Genomic DNA, 23,156 nt, shown 5'->3' with positions numbered 1-23,156 from the left:
GGGGGAAAAAATCAGGACAACCTGGGCGGGTTTACTCTACCCTTCATAGCTCTATGCGCGCGGTCCTTCCCTCCCGCCGGGTAAGGAAGCGGTAGAGGACGCAAAAAAGAAGCGACGCTTTCGACGCCCCTGACGTCATTTACGCGACAGCGGCTGCGGCTGTCTGTCTGACGGTGCACCTGCCGGCAGCTCAGAAGGATGGAGCCTCCGGGCGGAGCGCGGCACTCGGGGCCGGCGGGCGTCAGGTGCGGAGAGGCGGGAGATGCGCGGCTGGAGAGTTGGGGGGGGGGCGGCGTCTGGGGAGTAAAAAAAACACCCCTCCCCACCGAGTCATATAATAGACTTGCCTCGGTGGGGGTGGAGAGAGCCGGTGACGCGTCTGTCTGGTAACCGGAAGGTGGGCGGTTCGAGCCCACGCAGGGCAGGATTTTCTGCATGGGGGGGGACTAGATGACCCCCCCCGGGGAACTACCCCCACCCCCCGACTCCTCAGGTTGTACGATGCTAAGTGGAGGTTGGATGGGCATCCATCATGGGTGCTGTACTGGAGATCCCTGCATCGCGGGGGGTTGGACTTGATGGCCCCCCTGTAAAAGGTAAAGGGCCATTAGGTCCAGTTGTGACCGACTCTGGGGTTGTGGCTTTACTGGCCGCTTTACTGGCCGAGGGAGCCGGCGTACAGCTTCCGGGTCATGTGGCCAGCATGACTAAGCCGCTTCTGGCAAACCAGAGCAACGCACGGAAACGCCGTTTACCTTCCCGCCGGAGCAGTACCTATTTATCTACTTGCACTTTGACATGCTTTCGAACTGCTAGGTTGGCAGGAGCAGGGACCGAGCAACGGGAGCTCACCCCGTCGCGGGGATTCAGACCGCCAACCTTCTGATCGGCAAGTCCTAGGCTCCGTGATTTAACCCACAGCATCACCCACATCCCCGATGACACCCCGGAGCCCCTTCCAACTCCACAGTTCTATGAATCCCAACCTGGCCAATCCACCAGGGTGGTTGTGCGAGGGGTGTGTCCCCAGGGAGGGACGTGGGCACTTGAGGACTTGTGTTGCTCTCAGTGCCAGATTTACGTATAAGCTAAACAAGCTGTAGCTTAGGGCCCCACTCTCTTGGGGGGCCCAAAAAAATTTAAAGGGAAAAAAAATCCACTGGATATACATTTCCAAGATATAAGATAAAAAAAGAAATTAAATAAAACCTACATAGAGCAACAGTGTTTTGTGCTGTGTAGGCTCCTATGATGTAAGTCATGGGCCCCGCCTGCTAGCCTGCTTCCTAAAATATCACTGGTTTGCTCATTTCTATATATAGGGTGCCTGCATTCTGCATGTGCAAATGGCTTTAGATACCTATTAGGTCCATAAATTACCATATAGCATATATTCAACCCAGAAACAGCCATAATTGGTTGTTGACTAAGGACAGCTGGACATATAAAGGACCCCATTACCTTCAAGTAGCTTAGGGCCTCATCAAGTCTAAATCCGGCCCTGGGGTGAAGGCAAAACTTTGGGTTAAATGATGTTGCCTCAGCTAGGAGACCTGCACAGGTGAACCTGCCTGCATTGCCCTAAATCCGGCGCTGCTCTGTAGGTGGGGGGGATCCTGTCAGGGAAGAAGCGGGGCACAAATTTATTTATTTACTTACATATATTTATCTGTTTCAAAGTTCACATGGTGCTTGATTGTTAAACCAGTTCTCTTAAGATTACTTTCATGCACGGTGGACTGCCCTGCCGCATTCCTTTTTAAGCAGCTGCTTTCTTGACTTCCTTTTTTTTTATTTCAGAAAGCAGTTATTGGACCTGCCCTGGGAAGACATCCTCTTCCCCCATGTTCTCTCGTATCTCCCTCTGAGGCAACTCCTGAGCCTGCAGAGGGTCAGCAAGGCGTTTCAGTCTCTAATTCAGCTTTACCTCACCAACATGCGCTGCTTTGATTCTAGGCAGGTATGGGTAATGTTGTGCATGTGGTAAGAATGTGTGCGTTCAGTCACATGGCAGAGTGAGTGTGGGGCTGATTGTTTCTGTTTTGTTGTTTTTAGTATAGCAATTTAGAAAAAGATACTGAGCGGCAACACCATCACTATCTGCCGCGCTTTGTGAAATTAGTTGTAGGTGCTTGGATCAAGCTCTCTGGTTTCTCAATTAGTGTTGGGAATAAGTCAGTGTAAGATAGGAGTTAATATTCCTGGTACTGAACTTTTGAGCTTCAGCAGTGAGTTTGTTCAGTAATTGATCCTGGGCAAAAAGAATTTCAGGCCTAGCTGTGCAGAAGAAAGCAGGGTGGCACGAAAGACAATTTATTTCTAGGAAAAATAAACTCTTATCTGATCCTTATTCCACCAGATTTTTGGATGTAAAATATAGCTTGAAAGTTAATAGTTTTACAGGGATATTTGGTCATATAGAAATTCACATCTATATGTGATGTGAGCATTGTGTACGTAAAGTTGGTGCTTAAATCTCCAATTATGCATATAAACTCCACAAATTGACTTTTTTTAAAAAAAAAACATTCTCCAGATTATAGCAGAAGTTTCTAGAAGAGTATGCTTACTTTAACGCACAAGACTCTCAAGAGGAGTATGCAGAGTCAAAACAGGAATAGTTACTTTATGCAAAGTAATCTTAGGATGGTTAAAATACACTTGCTCCCTTCAATTTTTTAATTATTATTTACAGATATTATCTTTCTGTAATTTACACCCTACCCTTTAATGCCAATTGCATTTATTAGCTCTGCAAACAAAAATTAGGGCTGGAGGAGAGCACGCTTGGATTATTAAAATGCTGCAGCAACAACCCATTTTGTCTTCTTGCCTATGGCAGGTGGGACCAAACATTCCGAAAGCTGCATTCTGCATCCTGCTCAAAGACAACGAGGTCTTGCAACAGCTGGCACTACAGAACTGTTCCGATTGGCTGTCTGACAAAGAGCTGCTTCCTGTGATTGGCCAGAACCACCATTTGCAGCAAATTGAGTTGAATGGCTGCGTACAGCTGAGTCGCCATGCCCTGGTGGCCATCTCTTTGAGTTGCCCCAATTTGCGCCGGCTTTCTCTGGCTCATTGCGAGTGGGTGGACAGCCTCTCCCTGCGGAGCCTAGCTGACCACTGCAAGGAGCTGGAGTCCCTGGACCTTACAGCCTGTCGGCAGCTGAAAGATGAAGCCATCTGTTACCTTGCACAGAGGTGTAACAGACTGAAGTCTCTCTCACTGGCTGTCAACGCGAATGTGGGTGACGCGGCAGTGGAGGAAATTGCCAAAGCCTGTCCCGAACTGGAGCACCTCGACCTCACAGGCTGCCTGCGGGTCAAGAACAACTCCATTAGGTAATGGGTGCAACAGTTCCGTGTGTATTTAATGTGTTTATATCATGCCTTTCACCCAAATAGTAAAGGTAAAGGGACCCCTGTCCAGCCGTGGCCGACTCTGGGGTTGTGGCGCTCATCTCGCTTTATTGGCTGAGGGAGCTGGCGTACAGCTTCCGGGTCATGTGGCCAGCATGACTAAGCCCCTTCTGGCAAACCAGTGCAGGGTGTGTGTGTGTGTCTGTCATAGAATGAGAAGCAACAGCATAGCTATGGTGGGTGGTGGGATATGGTAGGCTTGACTTATCTCAGAGTTTTGTTGCCATCCAGTCTGCCCAAGATTTTCGCCTGTCTTCATCCCCTGCCCATTGGCTCAGTAGAGACCATGCAAGAGAAATGTTGGAGGGTATGGAAAGGTAAAGGTAAAGGGACCCCTGACCATTAGGTCCAGTCGTGGCCGACTCTGGGGCTGTGGCGCTCATCTCGCTTTATTGGCCGAGGGAGCCGGCGTACAGCTTCCGGGTCATGTGGCCAGCATGACTAAGCCACTTCTGGCAAACCAGAGTAGTGCACGGAAATGCCGCTTACCTTCCCGCCGGAGCGGTACTTATTTATCTACTTGCACTTTTGGGTGTGGTTTCGAACTGCTAGGTTGGCAGGAGCAGGGACCGAGCAACGGGAGCTCACCCGGTCGCGGGGATTCAAACCGCCAACCTTCTGATCGGCAAGTCCTAGGCTCAGTGGTTTAACCCACAGCACCATCCAAATAGCTCAAGGCAAAATATAGGGTTTCATCCTCATAACAACTCTGATAAATAGCGACTGGCCCAAGGCCACCCCGTGAGCCTTTTGGTAGGGTGGGTTTTAAAACCCAGGGCTCCCCAGGTCTAGCTGGATATACTAATCACTAATCAATATAAATCCTATCCTATGATAGCTTTTATTCAGTTTATTGCTTATAACTACAGGTCATTCCAATATAAAAAAACCAGGTGGGGTGGAGGATGATAGATTTTATATGGCAAATGAAATGAGAAATTAAAAACAGTCAAGCATAAATCAATAAATTAAAACACGGAGGTCTTCTCAAATTACCTGGCATGCAGTCCTTTTGGGGCCATTTTCATGAAAGAGTAAATCACATTTTCCATTGATGGATGTATTTAAAATGCCACAAACTTTCCACAATACTTTGCAGCTATTTTTTCTTGTATTTCTTCTGGTTATTTTTATAGTTGTGTCCCCTCCCGCTCCACTTTTGTTCCTTTAGCTTGAAGGATGTGGAAGTTCCAGCCTTTGAAACTTATATCCGTCCCGCTGTGTTTTAAGCTTTAACTAAAAATTGCTTTTGCCTTATGTTCTCACCACAAGAGCTACATCTTTATTTTTGGAATACGGAAGTTGACATTCTCTGTGCTGGTTTTTGGTGTTTCTTGCCCTTCGGCGGGATTCTTGGATGAACGATGATTCATTGGGACCTGTCTGTTCTAGGCAGGGTCAGTTTGATTTTGAATGTTTAAATAGTGTTGTTACCCTCCTGATCCAGGGAAAAAGTAAAAAGTAAAACATCAACCTTGGATTATTTTGGCTTTTCACAATGGCAGTAAAAGTACTGTTGTTTGTGGAATCCTATACCAAAAGTACAGATTCTGCAGCTTGAAGCCTAAATTTCTCCAGCTGCAGTAAATGCAAATTCTACAGCATCGTGGGCTTACAATTTGTTTGCACATATCATTTTGGCTGGCCCAATTTTCAGAGACCAGCGAATGGAAAGAGATTACTGGTGTTCTGAAAGGCTACTTGGAGACTTGTGGGCTAGCAGAGGTAGGGAAAGCCATGGGGAAGAACACCAAATACCCCTTTCCTTGATTACCAGAGACTTTACTCTGCCCCTCCAAGGGTATTTACAGCCACTTCTCTTTTTACAGTATGGAACATCGTCTTGTAACCTTGGGCCAAGCTGACTAATTTACAAGACCACGTTCTGTCTTGAATTTCTGTATCAGAAGAACTGCAAAACCCCCACACGTCGTACAGCAGTGATGTAACTTAATCCCTAGTCTTTCTGTGCTATGATAGGCAGAGACAATTTGCTGGATATTAGCTGGACAGTAGTAGAGATGAGGGATGGAGGTTTTTTGCCGCTTGCTGTTGAATTTCTTGCAGCATTCCTACAGGCATTGACTCTAGGATCTTCTGAATGTAAAACGTGTGCCTTATTGCAGTAGCCCCACTGCAGCCAACCCTAAAGGAATATCATGCTGGTTTGGGCAACTCTGATGCTGGCAGGAGACTGCAAACTTAAACTTCTTGCATCTTCTCTTTTGATAGGACCTTGGCAGAGTACTGCCCCAAGCTGCGTGCTCTGAAGGTGAAGCACTGCCACGACGTGGTAGAATCCAGCCTCAGCATCCTTCGCAATCGTGGTGTGGAGGTAGACGTGGAACCTCCACTACAGCGCGCCCTGGTTCTCTTGCAAGATGTAGTGGGTTTTGCCCCTTTTATCAATCTTCAGATCTAATGAAGGCAAGGCACTGTCTAGTGGTCCCTGGTGGCTGCCTGCAGGAAGACCTGTCGGATTCTGCTGCTGAGGAGCTCAAGAGGCAAAGAGGGTTTACGTCTCATCCCTTCAAGCCGGGCTGGTTCTGAGCTACCAATACCCCTTGCTGGGAACCTGTACACGCATTAGAAAAACAAACCCACTTGCATCACAATGGACAACAAGGATGTGTTTTGATGCATTCTGGCTAACAGATACATAGCATGTACGTTCAAGGATATTCTAGAGTTGGATTTCGGGCTTGCTGCTGTGAAGCGACTGCTGGCAGGCAGTTGCATTGATGTTGAACCCATTTTACCCAACTGCACTTCATGTGGACCTCCAAAGATAAATAGGGATTTTGGGGCGGGTGGGCGGGCAGAATGTATAATCACTGGAGAGTAAGGTTGACAGCTGGCAATATTAGTACAACTTCCTTTCTGCTTTGAGCTGAGTCTTGGAGAAGTCCTTACCCTCCTAGAGAGAGTGGGGAGAGATCCTTCCTTCAGGTGTGCAACAGACTGTTGTGCCCTTAAAGGCTTCAGGGTAGATAGGGGAGTGCTGGTACCAGAGTGCTGAGAAGAATGGCATTCTCCAAATACCCTCCTGCTTTTAAGGGCAAATGTGGACCACACCTATGCTGGTGCATGTAGCTTCTTCTGTGTGTGCGGTTAAAGGGGGAATATTTATTAGATTCTCACCTTCTCACAGCGAAAGGTGAGAATTGGATGAACGAGTGAAATTCTTAGAGCCGATCTTTTAGAAACCAGTCGGAAAATAGCTTTCTAAAAGGAAGCACACTTTTTGACTCTGTAGCAGTCAGGGAAGCTAGCTTTACTGTGTTAGGCGAACACGATCATACATTATGCACAAATTTCAAATGACTTGTCATAAAACAACACAAGCAGCACACTAGCGTAGTAAACCTCTGTAGGGAAAAGGACAGAGCAGGAGGAGGAGGAGCTGCTCCTACAGTCACCATAGGCCCTGCTTCTGTATACGGAGAGTTAGTTCTCAAGCATGTAAACACAAACTTCTAATTCTAAATTTCACCCCCCAGATAAATAGGCAGAAGGGTTTCTTCGCTCTTGGCTGGTAGATGGTGAGAAAACGGCTAAAATGAGTACCCAAGCAGAAGGCATGTAATGGACTTGAGTGGCCCTTAGTGGAATTTATATTTCCTGGCTGGCTTGAGACTGATGTACGTTCTCTTCATTTCTTCACTCTCTGCCTTCTTGATATCCTTGTATCGTTCCCCTTTTGTACTTACTACCTGATTGTCAATGTAGCGAATCATTTTCTTGGGAGCCTAAGGGCAAAGAACGAAAACACAAGCTGAGTTGCTTTCCAATCTGAATGGGCTGTTTCTTTGTGAACTGGTTGGTGGAATAGTTAGTTTCTTGCACAAATTACTGCACTAACGCAAGGCTCCTTTCTGGGAGCTCAAGATGACCCATCCACAGTGGAGACTGGCTGCTACATCTTTGCATGACTCACTGGAAGCTGGAAAGACCAGAACACACGGCCTCTGCTGGGAATTTGGCTGTGGTTGCATTATTTAATGACCTACAAGACAGAGACGCAGCAGAATCTGCTGTTTAAAGAAAACGTGTGCTCAGAAGAGTGACATACATAGGGAAATGGCCTCTATTCATGCGGAGTGTCTTCAATTTCGGTGCAGAAAATGTGCTTCAGTTATACTTTGGGGAACACTATACTGCATGCAAAGGACTTGTTCCAAAAGGGCTGCTGTATTTAGATAGGAATTCATTGTGGGGGGCATCCTCTTTGGGGTTACAGTAACTTAAGATGTAAAGCTATACATCTTGCTGTATTCTAGAAGGGTAGGGACAGTACTTGAGTGATACACTCTGACAAATCACCATAAAAAGAAGGTAGCTTTCAGGATGTAATTGGATTCTTTTGCTTGAAGTTATTTGCTTTTATGAACAGTTATGAGGACATCTAACTTGTGATCTCACTTAATTGAAGAGACTGAGGAATGTTGGATTATGTGGACTGGGTTCCCTTCCAACTATTTGTTTTTCATAGGGCCCCCTCGCACCCCCACCCCCCAAAAAATCCTGTGATATGAAACCTGGCCTCTTGAGTTCATGGAACTCATGCATGGAACTCATGCAGAGCAAATAGTTTTTCCCTACCATTTATTTGCAAGACCCCTACAAGACGTGCCTGTCCCAGAGATTCCTTTCTGAAGCAATTGTATAATTGGAAAAGCATGGCACTATCTGATCTCAGTGCCCGGATGAATGCTTACTGAAATCTACTATTACCAAAACCTGTGTGTACATAAAATAGCCCCGATGACATTGGCATCTGTTGCAGTTTACTTAAAGTGAACACAAAGGCAGTAAAATGGGGGTAGCAATAATCTGGTGCTAGAGACGTCGAGATGGGGGTTGATGCAACTTTTAAAGCTATTATCCATCCCCCTAGCTCTGAGTGGCAAATCTACTCTAAAGCCATTTGTCTGCTTTTTGCTGGTTCCAGGTTAGATGCCCCCAGTTTGTCTGCCTGACCTCAAACCACTGTAAATAATGATACAAAGCAGTGAGGCTGGGTTATAAAAGTTCTTTCCCCTATTTCAGCTATTGGCTTGCATAGGTTTGTGTTGCTTACCTCTTTGGGGGGTGCTGGCCTGTGTGTTTTCTGATCCTCTTCATTATCTACCATCATGTACCTAAAACACACAAGAAACGCACAAAGCCCTCTCGAGAGGTGGGTCTTTTAGGAAAGTGCAAAACGCTTTGCCGGTGGAAAGTTTCCCCTTCTTCCTTTGGAGAAAAGTTCCCACCCTGTTGGTTTTAAAGTTTGTTATATAGAGGACACCCCCTTTCCCACATGGCAGAGCCATATGTGCAATCGACAGGTAACTTAAATTTAGCAGCCAGTTCTGCCGTTTAGTGCTGATTCCATTGACTCTTCTGTGGTAAGGATGCAGATGAAACAGCATATAGATTTTTAAATAAAAATGCCTCTGCAAAGCTTTGTGACTGTCCCTTTTTGCTGTTGTCTCCCCCACTAGGTCCTGCTGTACAGAAGTATTTTGATCATCTAAGGTCAAATGTAGAGAGACATGTAATCCTCTTCTTGATAGTACAGCTGGACCTGTTTTCTCCTCTCATATTGTTCAGTTTTCCTTCCAGCCACAGAAATTCAATATATCGGAAATACAGTGCTTTATAGTGCAATATACTTGCACTATAAAGAGAGCCCAACAGGGAATTGGGAACACACCCAACTCCTTTCTCTTGACCGAGACCCATTTAATACAGTCCAGCAGGTGCAGGATGCTTTAAAAAGTGATTTTGTTTGAAATCCATTGGTTAATTTATCTATTTAGAGTGTGGTGCTGATAATGCCAGGCTGCAGGTTCAATCCCCGTATGGGACAGCTGCATATTCTTGCATTGCGGCAGTTGTGCCCACCCTGTGGAACGCCCTCCCACCAGATGTCAATGAAATAAACAGCTGTCTGACTTTTAGAAGACATCTGAAGGCAGCCCTGTTTAGGGAAGTTTTTCATGTTTGATTTTTTATTGTGTTTTTAATATCCTGTTGGAAGCTGCTGATTGTGGCTGGGGAGGCCCGGCCAGATGGGTGGGGTATGAGTAATTAATTATTATTATTTATTGTTATTATTATTATTATTACTACTACTATGGGGGAAGGGTTTGGACTAGATCATGGGTAGGCAACCTAAGGCCCGGGGGCCGGATGCGGCCCAATTGCCTTCTCAATCCAGCCCGCGGACGGTCCAGGAATCAGCGTGTTTTTACATTAGTAGAATGTGTCCTTTTATTTAAAATGCATCTCTGGGTTATTTGTGGGGCATAGGAATATGTTCATTCCCCCCCAAAAAATATAGTCTGGCCCCCCACAAGGTCTGAGGGACAGAGGACAGGCCCCCTGCTGAAAAAGTTTGCTGACCCCTGGACTAGATGATTGTCAGGGTCCCTTCCAACTATACGGTTCTGTGAAAGCTGATGTTTGGCACTGATGTTCATTTTTGGTGTCCCGAGCTCATATCGAAAAAGCCAGAAATTGTCAGAGTTGCCTTGCGCTTCAGGGTCGCACCTAGCAGTCATATTTAGTAACATGAGACTTAGCATCTGTGCCCCCCCCCCCCCGCTGAACGACATTAAACTGCAGTAGAATAACGCACACTAATAATACTAGCACTTATGCTCTGTGTATATTTAAATCAGTATTTGCATTTGACACATCATCATCTGTGCCTGGGGTACTGCATTCACCCGGGGATAATTCACTGTTGCTACTGTTTTACGGATGGAAAGCTGAACATTCAGGGAACAGGCCTGGAATGTCTCTTATGGGGCAGACCCCATATATAATCCCTTGCTGGTGGCTACAGCCCTGGCAACGCTGACTGCAAGGAAGCTCTTTCCCAATTACAGGTGACACACACATATTTCTAGAGCTGGACTGAAAGCCAAAATCAAGCCTGACCACTTTGAACCACACTTCCTGAATTGATTTTTGTGGCTTGTTACTTACTTCTCCAAGATAAATTGCTTTAATTCGCCTTGCTTGGGTGTCTTCTGGGATCTTGAAGCTTCCTGAAAGGAAAGAGCAGGACAGGAAACGCAGAAACAGAAATACGAGAAGGTGAGACTCGCATTCAGCTGTTGCCTGGGGAGTATTAATACAGCTTAGACTTAGAGAATACTGGATATTTGTGAGCATCATGATCCCAGCAAACAGTTTCCATAACTGCTGTTATGCAGGGAAAGCTGAAAGGTGCCTTGTCAAAAAGAAAAAGAAAAAAAGAGTGTGATCTAAAGTTTGTGAGGTCCATCAGAGAACTATCCATCCCCTGCACCAGTTTCTAAAATAAATGTATTACGTGCATGGCTGTTTAAAGCTTGATTATAACACACGAGGTAGAGACATCACCTTGCCAACAAAGGTCCGTATAGTTAAAGCTATGGTTTTCCCAGTAGTGATGTATGGAAGTGAGAACTGGACCATAAAGAAGGCTGATCGCCGAAGAATGGATGCTTTTGAATTATGGTGCTGGAGGAGACTCTTGAGAGTCCCATGGACTGCAAGAAGATCAAACCTATCCATTCTGAAGGAAATCAGCCCTGAGTGCTCACTGGAAGGACAGATCCTGAAGCTGAGGCTCCAATACTTTGGCCACCTCATGAGAAGAGAAGACACCCTGGAAAAGACCCTGATGTTGGGAAAGATGGAGGGCACAAGGAGAAGGGGACGACAAAGGATGAGATGGTTGGATAGTGTTCTCGAAGCTACCAGCATGAGTTTGAGGAAACTGCGGGAGGCAGTGGAAGACAGGAGTGCCTGGCGTGCTCTGGTCCAGGGGGTCACGAAGAGTCGGACACGACTAAACAACAACAACAACATAACACAGAGGTAGGAAAAGGACATGGTATATTGTAGGAGTGGGAAGGCTAAGATCAACTTGAAAGAATAGGAAATACTGGAAGAGCTCCAACTGCATACACCGACAGATCTTGAACTAATCAAACCTTTAACATTTTAAAGCAGAGCTGGGACACGTTTGTTTCACAGGCTGAGTGTGGCCCCCCGAGGGGTCACTATCAGGCCCTTGGGACCATCCCTCGGCCATGCCCCTCTCCAGTCTTGCTCCGTGCTGTTCTTGTGTGATGTTTGCATGGCTGCAACACAGCCTTTGAAATGTGATAAGACATCGTTTGCCCGGATGGATATACGCACATGCACAGCAACCTCTGGCTTTCCTGGCTCTTGCATGCAGCATAGACTGGCACCTGTCACTCTGCTTGCTGTGGCCTTGCTGTGCAACCTCTGGAAGGAGGAATGCAGCTTGAGAGCTGAAAAGGGATTCCTACTCTTATTTTAAAGGTTTTATGGAGGAAACCTATATTCTCCATTGATAAAGAAAGTGGAATCACACACAGCTTCTGTACTGAAACGTAGACTTTCTAACAGGCTACCATTTGAATTTTGATTCCCAGCACAGGTGGAATACTTGGCAGTTCGGTCCAGAAACTCCTCTTTCACCTGGCTGAAAATGACCTGGTTTCTCCCAGGCTGCTTCCTGGCATGGCACAGCTATGGGACAATACCCGATTCTCTCCCACTTGGGACTACAGTGGTACCTCGGGTTACGTACGCTTCAGGTTACAGACGTTTCAGGTTACAGACTCCGCTAACCCAGAAATAGTACCTCGGGTTAAGAACTTTGCTTCAGGATGAGAACAGAAATCGTGTTCTGCCGGCGTGGCGGCAGCAGGAGGCCCCATTAGCTAAAGTGGTGCTTCAGGTTAAGAACAGTTTCAGGTTAAGAACGGACCTCTGGAACGAATTAAGTACTTAACCTGAGGTATCACTGTACTGCAATGTGCTCTACGTTGCTACAGGGTGACTCGGAAACTACAACTAATGCAGAACACAGCAGGTAGGAGTGGCCACTGGGACCATATAACACCAGTCCTGAAAGAACTACAGTGCTGGCGCTGATCTTTAAAGCCCTAAATGGCCTTGGCCCAGTATACCTGAAAGAATGTCTCCACCCCCATCGTTCAGCCCGGACACTGAGGTCCAGCTCTGAGGGCCTTGTGGCAGTTCCCTAATTGTGAGAGGTGAGGTTACAGCAGGGAACCAGGCAGAAGGCCTTCTCGGTGGTGGCACCTGCCCTGTGGAACACCCTCCCATCAGATGTCAAGGAGATGAGTAAGTACATAAGCTTCAGAAGACATCTGAAGGCAGCGTTGTATAGGAAAGACTTTTGATGTGTGATGTTTTGTTTTGTTTTTATATGTGTTGGAAGCTGCCCAAAGAGGCTGAGGCAACCCAGTCAGATGGGTGGGGCATGAATAATAAAATTATTACTATTACCTGTATGGTTGTATCCAGGGTGTTGAGCTGCACCTTCTCCTCTAGGATGAGCTGTGCTGCCTCTTCCAGGTTCCCCAAGGCCATGCCTAGAGCCTTTTGGGCTTGGCTCACCGTGCAGGATGGAAACATCTCCAGAATCACTTCCACTGGATCACCATGTGTTTCCTGGTCAAGCCAAGGAAGAAACAGAATGAATCGTAGAGTTGTAAGGAACAACGAGGGTCATCTTGTCCAAGCCCCTGCAATGCAGGAATCTCTTGCCCAACCTGGGGCTTGAACCCACAATCCCGAGATGTTCTAGCAACGGGCCAAACACACATTTATTGCAACCCCACTCTGCAAAACAAACCCTCTCGGTTTTTCGGGAAGTAATCAGCTGCGATGGCACGGTGGACAGGAAAAAAAGTATTTCACAAGGAAATCCACCAACCAGAGTTAGCTGAAGAGGCCACTAAAGTTGAACCTCCCAGTCCATACCTCTGCTGGGGCTCCCTCGACCGGGGAACACGACAGCCTGTTGTCCTCAGACACACTTGCTCCCTCTTCACGAACATGGGCCGTTGCTTCAGATTTTACATGGCTCCTGCTCTGCATGGTGTATTCTGGAAGATGCACAACACCTTTAGACACAAAAGACCCTAGCAGACCCACCTACCTGCCGCTCAAAGAGAACAAGACAATTTGTACCACTTTATTAATTTTTTTTAATTAAATTTTCTGTTTTACAATATAAAATATCCATTTAAAGGTAAAGGTAAAGGTACCCCTGCCCGTCAGGGCCAGTCGTGTCCGACTCTAGGGTTGTGCGCCCATCTCACGTAAGAGGCCGGGGGCTAGCGCTGTCCGGAGACACTTCCGGGTCACGTGGCCAGCGTGACGAAGCTGCTCTGGCGACCCAGCACCAGCGCAGCACACGGAAACGCTGTTTACCTTCCCGCTATAAAGTGGTACCTATTTATCTACTTGCACTTAGGGGTGCTTTCGAACTGCTAGGTGGGCAGGAGCTGGGACCGAAAGACAGGAGCTCACCCTGCTGCGGGGATTCGAACCGCCGACCATACGATCGGCAAGTCCTAGGCACTGAGGTTTTACCCACAGGGCCACCCGCGTCCCTCCAAAATATTCATTTAAACAACCTTAAAATATCAGTGACTTCCTGCTTTCTCTTTCCATGGTTCATTTTGCATAACATAAATCCCTGCATATTTTATATAAACTAAACCATTCAGTATTCCATTATTACATCTATCAAAACTTATTTGCCCTGTTTAATTTATCTTAATGCTACCAACGTTTTCAAATGTACACAATACGCCCCCATATATTCAATATACGTTTTCCAATCTTCTTTAAATGTACAGTGGTGCCCTGCAAGACGAATGCCTCTCAAGACGAAAAACCCGCTAGATGAAAGGGGTTTCCATTTTGAAGGCGCTTCGCAAAACGAATTTCCGAAAATGTCTTGCGAGTTCCTGCGGGTTTTTTCTCCCCCCCCCCTTTTTCTAAGTCGCTAAGCCGCTTATCTGCTTATCTGCTAAGCTGATAAGCCACTAAAAGCTGCTAAAAGCCGCTAATAGCGCTAATCCGTCAATGGGCTTGCTTCGCAAGACGAAAAAACCGCTAGACGAAGAGACTTGCGGAACGGATTCTTTTTGTCTTGTGACGCACCACTGTATGCTCCTCTTGTTCTCTTATTCTGTAAGAATAAGCTACACATATTCCATCAGTTTCAGTTGCCATCCTTCTTTAGTTGGGACCTCGCTCATTTTGCATTTGGGGGCTAATGAAACACGGGCCGCAGTAGTGGCATACATAAATAACCTTTTTTGACACCTGGGAATTTCCATCTGAATTATCCCCAACAGAAAGGACTCTGGGGTTTTTTTTGGGGGGGGGGGAGGTGCTTTTAAACATATTTTTCAATTCATTATAAATGATTTCCCAATACTCTTTTATCCTTTTACAGGTCCACCACATATGAAAGAACATACCCTCGACCTCATTGCATCTCCAGCACTTATCTGCTTCAGTCTTATACATCTTAGCAAGCCATGTGAAACACTGCCTAGGCAGTTTTGTATTTATACTAGAAACACTGTGTTTATAGCATAGCTTATCTAAATGATGTCAAAATGGACCGTGGACCTCTCACATTCTAAAGCTGCACATATGGGCGAGGTAGACTGGCTTAAATGAGAAGCTGGCGGCACAGAACTCTACACAAGTGTTTTCATATATTCAGTGTCATGTTTCACCGTGAAGACACTGGCTTGTCTCTTCTGGCACTATTACAGTGGTACCTCGGGTTAAGATCTTAATACGTTCTGGAGGTCTGTTCTTAACCTGAAACTGTTCTTAAAGCTAGTTCAACTCTTGACATCTCCAGTTACCATCATTTGTAAGTTTGATTTATTACCTGCCCCCCCACCCTAAGCGCCATATATCAAATACAACTTTAATATAGTAATAAAGTATTAAAAGTTCAAGCTAAATATTATTAATTATCATTCACTGAATTTGTTAGTCGCTTTCTCTTGCCCAAGGCAACTCAAAGAGACTCACAACCCAAAAAAGATTCAAAATGGGTGGCAAAATGCCAACTGTGCTGGTGTTTTTGTATTCCTCTAGGGCCAGGGCCCGGTGTCTTCCCACCCACCCAAAATCACTTTATACTAAGAAATTATGTGTGGTATCCAAGACCCTGATGTATCTTAATTCTACCTCCTCTTATTCAGTGTGCTACAAGCCTTGTATTCCAGTTAGCCTCTTGGACAACACCTTTAGCCAGACAACACTGCCTGTCACCCGAGTGCTCATCGCACGACTTACGTTTACTGCGGGCTTCATGGAGCCTTTCTGAGAGAGAAAACATCATTTCACAAACGTTGCTACTGCAAGAAAAGGACAGAGCATTATTGGCAAAGACCAGATTGAGGAGCAACCGGGAAATTTCCTCTCCCATCGCAGTATCCCGTCTAGCGGAGACAGAGGTAAGGAGAGCAAACGCCAAAGAGACTCTATTCATCGCAAAACATTCCAAAATGGCAAAGGCATGCAGAACAATATAATTTGCAGCCACATGATCATTCTGAATAACTTCAGTCAAAATGCTTTGTTCAGACCCCACTGTTTGAAATCTGCAGGACTGAAGTAGCACTGGGAAAACCTAGAAGGACTATACAATGATGACTGTATTACGTGAGACCTCCCATGAAGACATGAGTTCATAAGGCATGGAAGTTCAGTAATTCCTGATGGAAAGAAGACAAAGTCCCTACCAGAGAGGAATGGCAAGTTAAACTGATGGACTACACTAAAATGGCAAAGCTGACTGGAAAACTCAGGAACCAAGAGGACAAAAACTTTTAAAAAATGGGGAAAATTTATAATTTATCTAGGAGACCACTGCAAGCAGATGGAAACTTTAGCAGGATTTGAAACCTACTTGTATGTAACAAATACCATGGATAATATGGATTGATTTAAAATCTAGAATATGGAATAATATGCAGCTGTAAATGTTGACAATAGGAACCATGGAGGGGATGTGTGTGTGTGTGTGGGGGGGGGAAGTCTTGAGATTCAGAGTAATTTGGATGTTATAAATTTGTATTTGTAAAATCAAATAAAAATGATTTTTTTAAAAAAGGAAGTTCAGTAACCCCACCCCCAAACGTTAGAACACAAGTTCAGAAACTTGAAAGCAGGAGACCTTTGTAGGGATGACCTACCTATTATCTAATTTGTCTCCAAATTAACGGGGGACAAAATTGGAAACAAAAGATTGGCACTTGCTGTAAAATTAATCAGCTGAAATTCTCCACCACTGAAATCTAGCAAATACGAGCAGAAGGAGATCCAAATGTTGACAACAGCAGAGCAAGACTCTGAAAGGTATGGCCTAGGCAGCACATATCAGAAGAGCTCACTCACTGAGCTCAGGTGTGATCACATCTTTTAAAAGCAGTAACATTTACCTGTTGATTTCCGCAAAGCCAGGGACGTACGCTCCCATCATTTCCATAAAGGTGTCCATGTCAAAATTCTCTTCAAATGACTCGTGGGACCCAAGCCCTTCCAGGACGCTTGCCATGTAGGAGAAAACAATGTCATCCAGACCACTGAGGGTGGGGAAAGGAAAGGAAAGCAAAAAGATTATAGAAACCCGACACGTTCCATTTGCTTATCACCCCCTGTTGGATAAAAGCCACCTGATTCCTTAAGATGAACTGCAGTTAATGTTTCATTTAGATTTCTTCCCCAATCAGCTTTATAAAACATGTTCATGTTAAAAAGCCATGAATGGAACAATAAAAAATATTGGCGCTCCTTTTTGCTATGTTGTTGCAGCGACCCAAACATTTTGAATCCTGTGAACAATGTGCTTTGTTAAGTCACTATTCAATAAGCACTGTGCAGTTTTCTTTCCACCCTAGTCAGATTGGCCAAATGTGAGGGATGATGGGAGCTGAATTGCATCAATATCTGGAGGGCTACAGATCTCCCAGCCCTGCTCTAAATTCTTCACCATCGGCCAGGTATCTCCAGAGGGGACCGAGAACGAAACCTGCCTGAGACAGCGTAAACCAAGGTTTCCCAAAGTTGAGTCTCCAGCTCTTTTTGGACCACAACTCCCATCACCCCTAGCTAGCTGGACCAGTGGTCAGGGATGATGGGATTTGGAGTCCAAAAACAGCTGGAAACCCAAGTTTGTAAAATCCTGGCATAGACAATACTGAGCAAGATTGACTAATGCTATGAGGCAGCCTATTAAGTCCCTATGGAAAAGCTTTTGCTGCAGCCAGGAACGTATTTTTTTATTTTTTAAGAAAACCTTTGATTCAAAGGCAAAGCCAGAAATTAAAACTGGAAATCCATCTTCAACAATCTCTTCAGCCTGAAGAATAATTCAACATTTGCTACCTGCTCCCCTGCTCTGCTGCCCCAAGAATGAAACTTTTAAAAATAACTATTTAAAATATCCACATCAATGATTATTTACAGTTCATAGAAATGGAAGCTGAGGGATACTATTTCCACATGAAGGTTGGCTCAGAAATGTACAGTTACGCCGTTTATGTAAAATACTGGGTTTGCCATAATTTGTGTGTCTTTAAAATTAGGATTTTTCATTTTTTAAAGGAAAGAGTGTGACCTTTCCTGAAGTCCAGAGTGCCAGGTAAGCTATAGACAGAAGGAAAGCTTACTGGTGAAGAATAGAGAGGGGAGCAGATAATTATTTTGACACTTAAGCTTCTCCCTCGAGACATTTAACAATTATGCAATTATTTTTCTACTGTAGGCACTCATAGCAATTAACAAATTATTAATTAAATGTTACATTCACCATTAACGACAATATCATCTGACATCTATGAGTACTGCTAAATAAAGACTGAGGAGTACCTATGGAAGTAAGGTAAAGGTAAAGGGACCCTTGACCATTAGGTCCAGTCGTGACTGACTCTGGGGTTGCGACGCTCATCTTGCTTTATTGGCCGAGGGAGCCAGCGTGCAGCTTCCGGGTCATGTGGCCAGTATGACTAAGCCATTTCTGGCAAACCAGAGCAGCGCACGGAAACACCATTTACCTTCCTGCCAGAGCGGTACCTATTTATCTACTTGCACTTTGAGGTGCTTTTGAACTGCTAGGTTGGCAGGAGCAGGGACCGAGCAACGGAAGCTCACCCCCTCGCGGGGATTTGAACCACCAACCTTCTGATCAGCAAGTCCTAGGCTCTGTGGTTTAACCCACAGCTCCACCGTGTCCCTTTACCTATGGAAGTAGGAGGATCAATAAGCCATGATGACATTCTAATACTGTGAATAAGACCCTCTTTGAAAAGCATCAGAGAAAAGGGGGAAAGGAAAGGAGAAAAGGAGGTTGCACCCATAAATTAATTTGTTTACACATCCAGCTTACTCAGCCATAACAACTTGTTAAAATTATACACTCCATCACTCTAATTTTCTACAAAAACAAAACATATCGAATCCCCACAGTGCTACAGCAAGCCAATTTTGGCTTTGCTCCAGTACAGTAACTAAAAATACTCATTACGTAAGGTTTGTGGTTTCAGAAGAAGGAAATCCTACAGTTGGACAACAGGTGCCGTGAAGGCCGCGCCATGCAGTTTCAGTTTAGGAACTTGGCTTCCGTATACTGGATTTGGAACTGAAATATCACCATAGAGGTCCCAGAGACACAAAGGCTAATAGATGCCAGCCCACTCTGTAACGCAGTTGTGACATACCGCTAATGACGGCCTCGGTCCAGTATACCTAAAGGAGCGTCTCCACCTCCGTCGTTCTACCCGGACACTGAGGTCCAACGCCGAGGGCCTTCTGGCGGTTCCCTCACTATGAGAAGCCAAGTTACAGGGAACCAGGCAGAGGGCCTTCTCGGTAGTGGCACCCACCCTGTGGAACACCCTCCCATCAGATGTCAAAGAGAAAAATAACTACCAAACTTTTAGAAGACATCTGAAGGCAGCCCTGTTTAGGGAAGCTTTTAATGTTTAATAGGTTATTGTATTTTAGTGTTTTGTTGGAAGCCGCCCAGAGTGGCTGGGGAAACCCAGCCAGGTGGGTGGGGTAGAAATAATAATAATAATAATAATAATAATAATAATGATGATGATGATGATGATGAAAATCCACACTGTGATTTTGCATGGACAACGTGACACACTTCTATATGGCTGTCCTAGACCCAGAGTGAGATAAAACATACCTCAAGTCAGCACCCGGGATATGATTCTGGATGAAGACTGACAAACTATCTTGGATTATTCTCTCTGGCTGCATTTCCTTTGAGAAGTGGGTGCTGGGGAAGAGAAAACACACACACACACAATTTCAAAGTGCAAACCGACACAAGCTCCAATGTGTAATGCTGAATTTGCAGGCCAAAATACGAGACGCGCTTCCTCTGCCAGATCAAGGCACCACTCAGATGATTTTGCACTGTACAAAATCTGAAATGTGTCCAGAAAAATCACAGGCCCCAGCAGTTCTTCCCTGGGGAAGCTACTGATTTCAAGCCACGGCCTCAGGTGAAGGAGAAGTGGAATATTCCAGCCAATAACTCAGCTTAGAGCCAAATTCTGCATGATCAATGCACGAGTGCATTTAGCATACCAGGTGGGTTTTCTCTCTTAAGCCACCAGGAGTCATGATCAGGATCATGCCCCACTGCATGCAATAATAATAATAATTTATTATTTCTACCCTGCCCATCTGGCTGGGTTTCCTCAGCCACTCTGGGCAGCTCCCAGCAGAATATTAAACACGATAAAACATCAAACATTAAAAACTTCCCTAAACAGGGCTGCTTTCCGATGTCTTCTAAAAGTCAGATAGTTGTTTATTTCCTTGACATATGATGGGAGGGCGTTCCACAGGGCGGGTGCGAATACCGAGAAGGCCCTCTGCCTGGTTCCTTGTAACCTTACTTCTCGCAGTGAGGGAACCTCCAGAAGGCCCTCGGAGCTGGACCTCAATGTCTGGGCTGAACGATGGGGGTGGAGACGCTTCTTCAGGTATACATGTGTGTCTAGGAATACAATCTTTTCCCAGTCTCCTGTTGAAAAGCACCCCCCTCACCCCCACTACGGACACCAATAGTACTTGGTGTGTGATTTTCATCAGGTAAACATTACATAAACCCCCTCCGCCCTGGAGTCTCAGTCCCACCTGCAATTTATTTAGCTATAGATGAAAATGTTTCAGGGACAGAACTGCGAGGTAGGAATAGCACATTCAAGCATTTGTTTTTGCTGGGCTCGTATCGGGATGATGTGATTAGAGCTGTCAAAGGCTCCATACGTAATCATTTGCGTTCCAGATGTTCTGGAATAACGACAATGATCTGTCTTGGCGCACGGCGGCAAGAATATCCAATGGAAAGGAAGGAGTACCGGGGGAGTAAGCGAATTGATACGAATGAATGGCGTTTAACTAAAACCAGGTGTAAATATGTGCAAGTACCACAACGGTAAGAAGGATTTTGTGCCCTGCGTTGTAAAGAGTGCCATAGAATACTTTCCCTAGCATGGCAGTGAAGTCATGGGGGCGGGGGGGGGGTGGAGAGAAAGGTTCTCACCAACTCGGTTTCTGCATGTCAGGCTGCCCTGAAAAGGAACTAAAAGAGGACCAATTTACAAATATGAAGGCAGGCAGGACCATAAAGAAGCTGGATATTTCTGCAGTCTGTTGCAAAAGCACACACACACAAATAATTATCATAATATTAGTAAGCGTCAAATAGATATGTGTGCTTTTGTAATAATTTGGAAAGGGTGTCTGAGCAGTCTCTGAGCATCCTTCGCCCAGGCAGGATGGGGGAGGTCATCATTAGGCCAAGTAGGGCACAGTTTTAGGCAAACTAGTTTTCTTTCGCGCTTGAGAAATGGCAATTTAAGATCGAGGCGCTGCTTTTTCTTGCCATTTAAAATAAACTTTGCAGCTTCAAGTTTTCATTCCGCCCCCCCCCCGCCCGTAAGGCTTTTGAAAATCGAAGTTAGCAGGGGAGGGGGGCGTTTTGGGTGCGCGCGCGCGCAAGTATTTAGCTTCGCCTAGGGCGCAAAAGAGACCCGGCACCGACGCTGCCGCGAGAGCAGCAGGGGACTCCGCCGGAGGGTGAATGCACTCTGCACATGCTCAGGAGGCGGCGCAAAAAACGACGACAAGCAGCTAAAGTAAAGGGCTTCTGGAAACACTCACTAGGGGCGTGCCTGCCTGTAGGTCTGTCTGTCTGTCTGTCCGTCCGCCGGGCGACCTGCGCGCCTCCTCCGCCCGCTCCCGCGTAGAGATGTTGAAAGAATCACGTGGTTCCGAATCCTCCTTCATCCCAAAGCGGGAGGAGGAGGAGGAGGAGGATGTGGTCCAGATTAGCATCACTGCGCATAGACTTAGAAATGCAGACTGATCACTCGCATCCGAATAGGAGACTTCCTGGTAGCTTTGGAAGACTCACTCGCTCCTTCTTCTGTCAGAGCCAATGTGCGCCTTCCTAGTGGGCTGCTAGCGTTTATATTGCGCGTTCAAATTGGATGGGCACATGTGAATAAATCAATCCAGTAAATCAATGCAAAATACACCATGAGAAAGGAGAAGGAACTCAGCAAAGAACAATTAGAAGAGCTGAACATAGCAGACCAAGTAAAAGAGGCAGAAATCTTTCACCCCACCACAAAAAAAAAGTTCTGCTCGTTTCTGCTGCTCAACCGCGCACCGAGTAGCCATTCAGTACCTTATGGAGAATAAAGACCTGGCAAAGGTCGACAATGACAGAGGAGCATTGCGTCAGTGGTTGTGCTTACTAAGTGTGCAGAAAAACCACACTGGGCAAACAGGAGGAATTTTAGGTTTTCAGCAAATCAAAGAAAATGTATTTTAGTTTAGATTTTTAAAATATAATTTTGCAAAATATACTCACTAGCTGCAGACCCTCCAAATGTCCCTATTTTTGAGGATCAGTCACAGATTCACAGAAGTCATCCCGGTTTCTGATTTGATCTCAGAATGTCCCTATTTCCATCCCTATTTTCCCTGGAGGGGGTGGAGTTATGCAACCTCAGAGCCAAAGAGATAAGTAACTATGCAAGCTTTAGAAGACATCTGAAGGATGGCGGCTAACGGATTGAGGTTAAATCCTGACAAGACAGAAGTACTGTTTTTGGGGGATAGGGGGCGGGTGGGTGTGGGGGACTACTGAATGGGGCAACTGTGCCTTTGAAAGAGCAGGTGTGCAGCCTGGGAGTTATTTCGGACTCACAGCTGTCCATGGAGGCGCAGGTTAATTCTGCATCCAGGGCAGCTGTCTACCAGCACCATCTGGTACGCAGGCTGAGACCCTCCCTGCCCGCGGACTGTCTCGCCACAGTGGTGCATGCTCTAGTTATCTCCCACTTGGACTACCGCAATGCGCTCTACATGGGGCTACCCTTGAAGGTGACCCAGAAACTACAACTAATCCAGAATGCGGCAGCCAGACTGGTGACTGGGAGTGGCCACTAAGACCATATAACACCGGACCTGAAAGACCTGCATTGGGTCCCAGTACATTTCCGAGCATGCCAGGCACTCCTGTCTTCCACTGCCTCCCGCAGTTTGGTCAAACTCATGCTGGTAGCTTTGAGAACACTGTCCAACCATCTTGTCCTCTGTTGTCCCCTTCTCTTTGTGCCCTCCATCTTTCCCAACATCAGGGTCTTTTCCAGGGAGTCTTCTCTTCTCATGAGGTGGCCAAAGTATTGGAGCCTCAGCTTCACGATCTGTCCTTCCAGTGAGCACTCAGGGCTGATTTCCTTCAGAATGGATAGGTTTGATCTTCTTGCAGTCCATGAGACTCTCAAGAGTCTCCTCCAGCACCATAATTCAAAAGCATCAATTCTTCGGCGATCAGC

At 45.8% G+C, this 23,156-nt stretch overlaps 2 protein-coding genes and 1 long non-coding RNA gene across 4 annotated transcripts in view; 2 read left to right on the top strand and 1 right to left on the bottom strand.

Annotated features, from left to right (window-relative positions):
- Nucleotides 1-23,156, top strand: part of LOC310844417 — a 205,400-nt gene that overhangs the window by 5,482 nt on the left and 176,762 nt on the right. The gene's annotated exons all lie outside the window — the stretch shown is intronic.
- On the top strand, nt 48-8,868 carry FBXL15 (F-box and leucine rich repeat protein 15). Its single transcript, XM_083738515.1, has 4 exons — nt 48-245; nt 1,801-1,960; nt 2,843-3,345; nt 5,656-8,868. The coding sequence occupies exons 1-4, from the start codon at nt 199-201 to the stop codon at nt 5,843-5,845; spliced, it is 900 nt and encodes a 299-aa protein (XP_083594641.1). The 5' UTR covers nt 48-198; the 3' UTR covers nt 5,846-8,868.
- CUEDC2 (CUE domain containing 2) lies at nt 6,682-21,618 on the bottom strand. 2 transcript variants are annotated; one of them, XM_083738522.1, is made up of 9 exons: nt 21,472-21,618; nt 19,481-19,573; nt 16,725-16,868; nt 15,577-15,638; nt 13,225-13,349; nt 12,748-12,912; nt 10,402-10,463; nt 8,504-8,564; nt 6,682-7,172 (listed from the first exon to the last, which is right to left on the bottom strand). In XM_083738522.1, exons 2-9 carry the CDS (start codon nt 19,552-19,554, stop codon nt 7,026-7,028), a joined length of 840 nt encoding a protein of 279 aa, XP_083594648.1. In that variant the 5' UTR covers nt 19,555-19,573; nt 21,472-21,618; the 3' UTR covers nt 6,682-7,025. The 2 variants fall into 2 exon arrangements, with proteins under 2 accessions (XP_083594648.1, XP_083594649.1); XM_083738523.1 differs by having other exon boundaries at nt 15,577-15,635.

Source organism: Podarcis gaigeae (genome assembly GCF_964106915.1).
Source record: "Podarcis gaigeae genome assembly, chromosome: 5".
Lineage (NCBI taxonomy): Eukaryota > Metazoa > Chordata > Lepidosauria > Squamata > Lacertidae > Podarcis > Podarcis gaigeae.
Note: the sequence above shows the minus strand (reverse complement) of the source record. Positions and strands in the feature narration are given on the sequence as shown.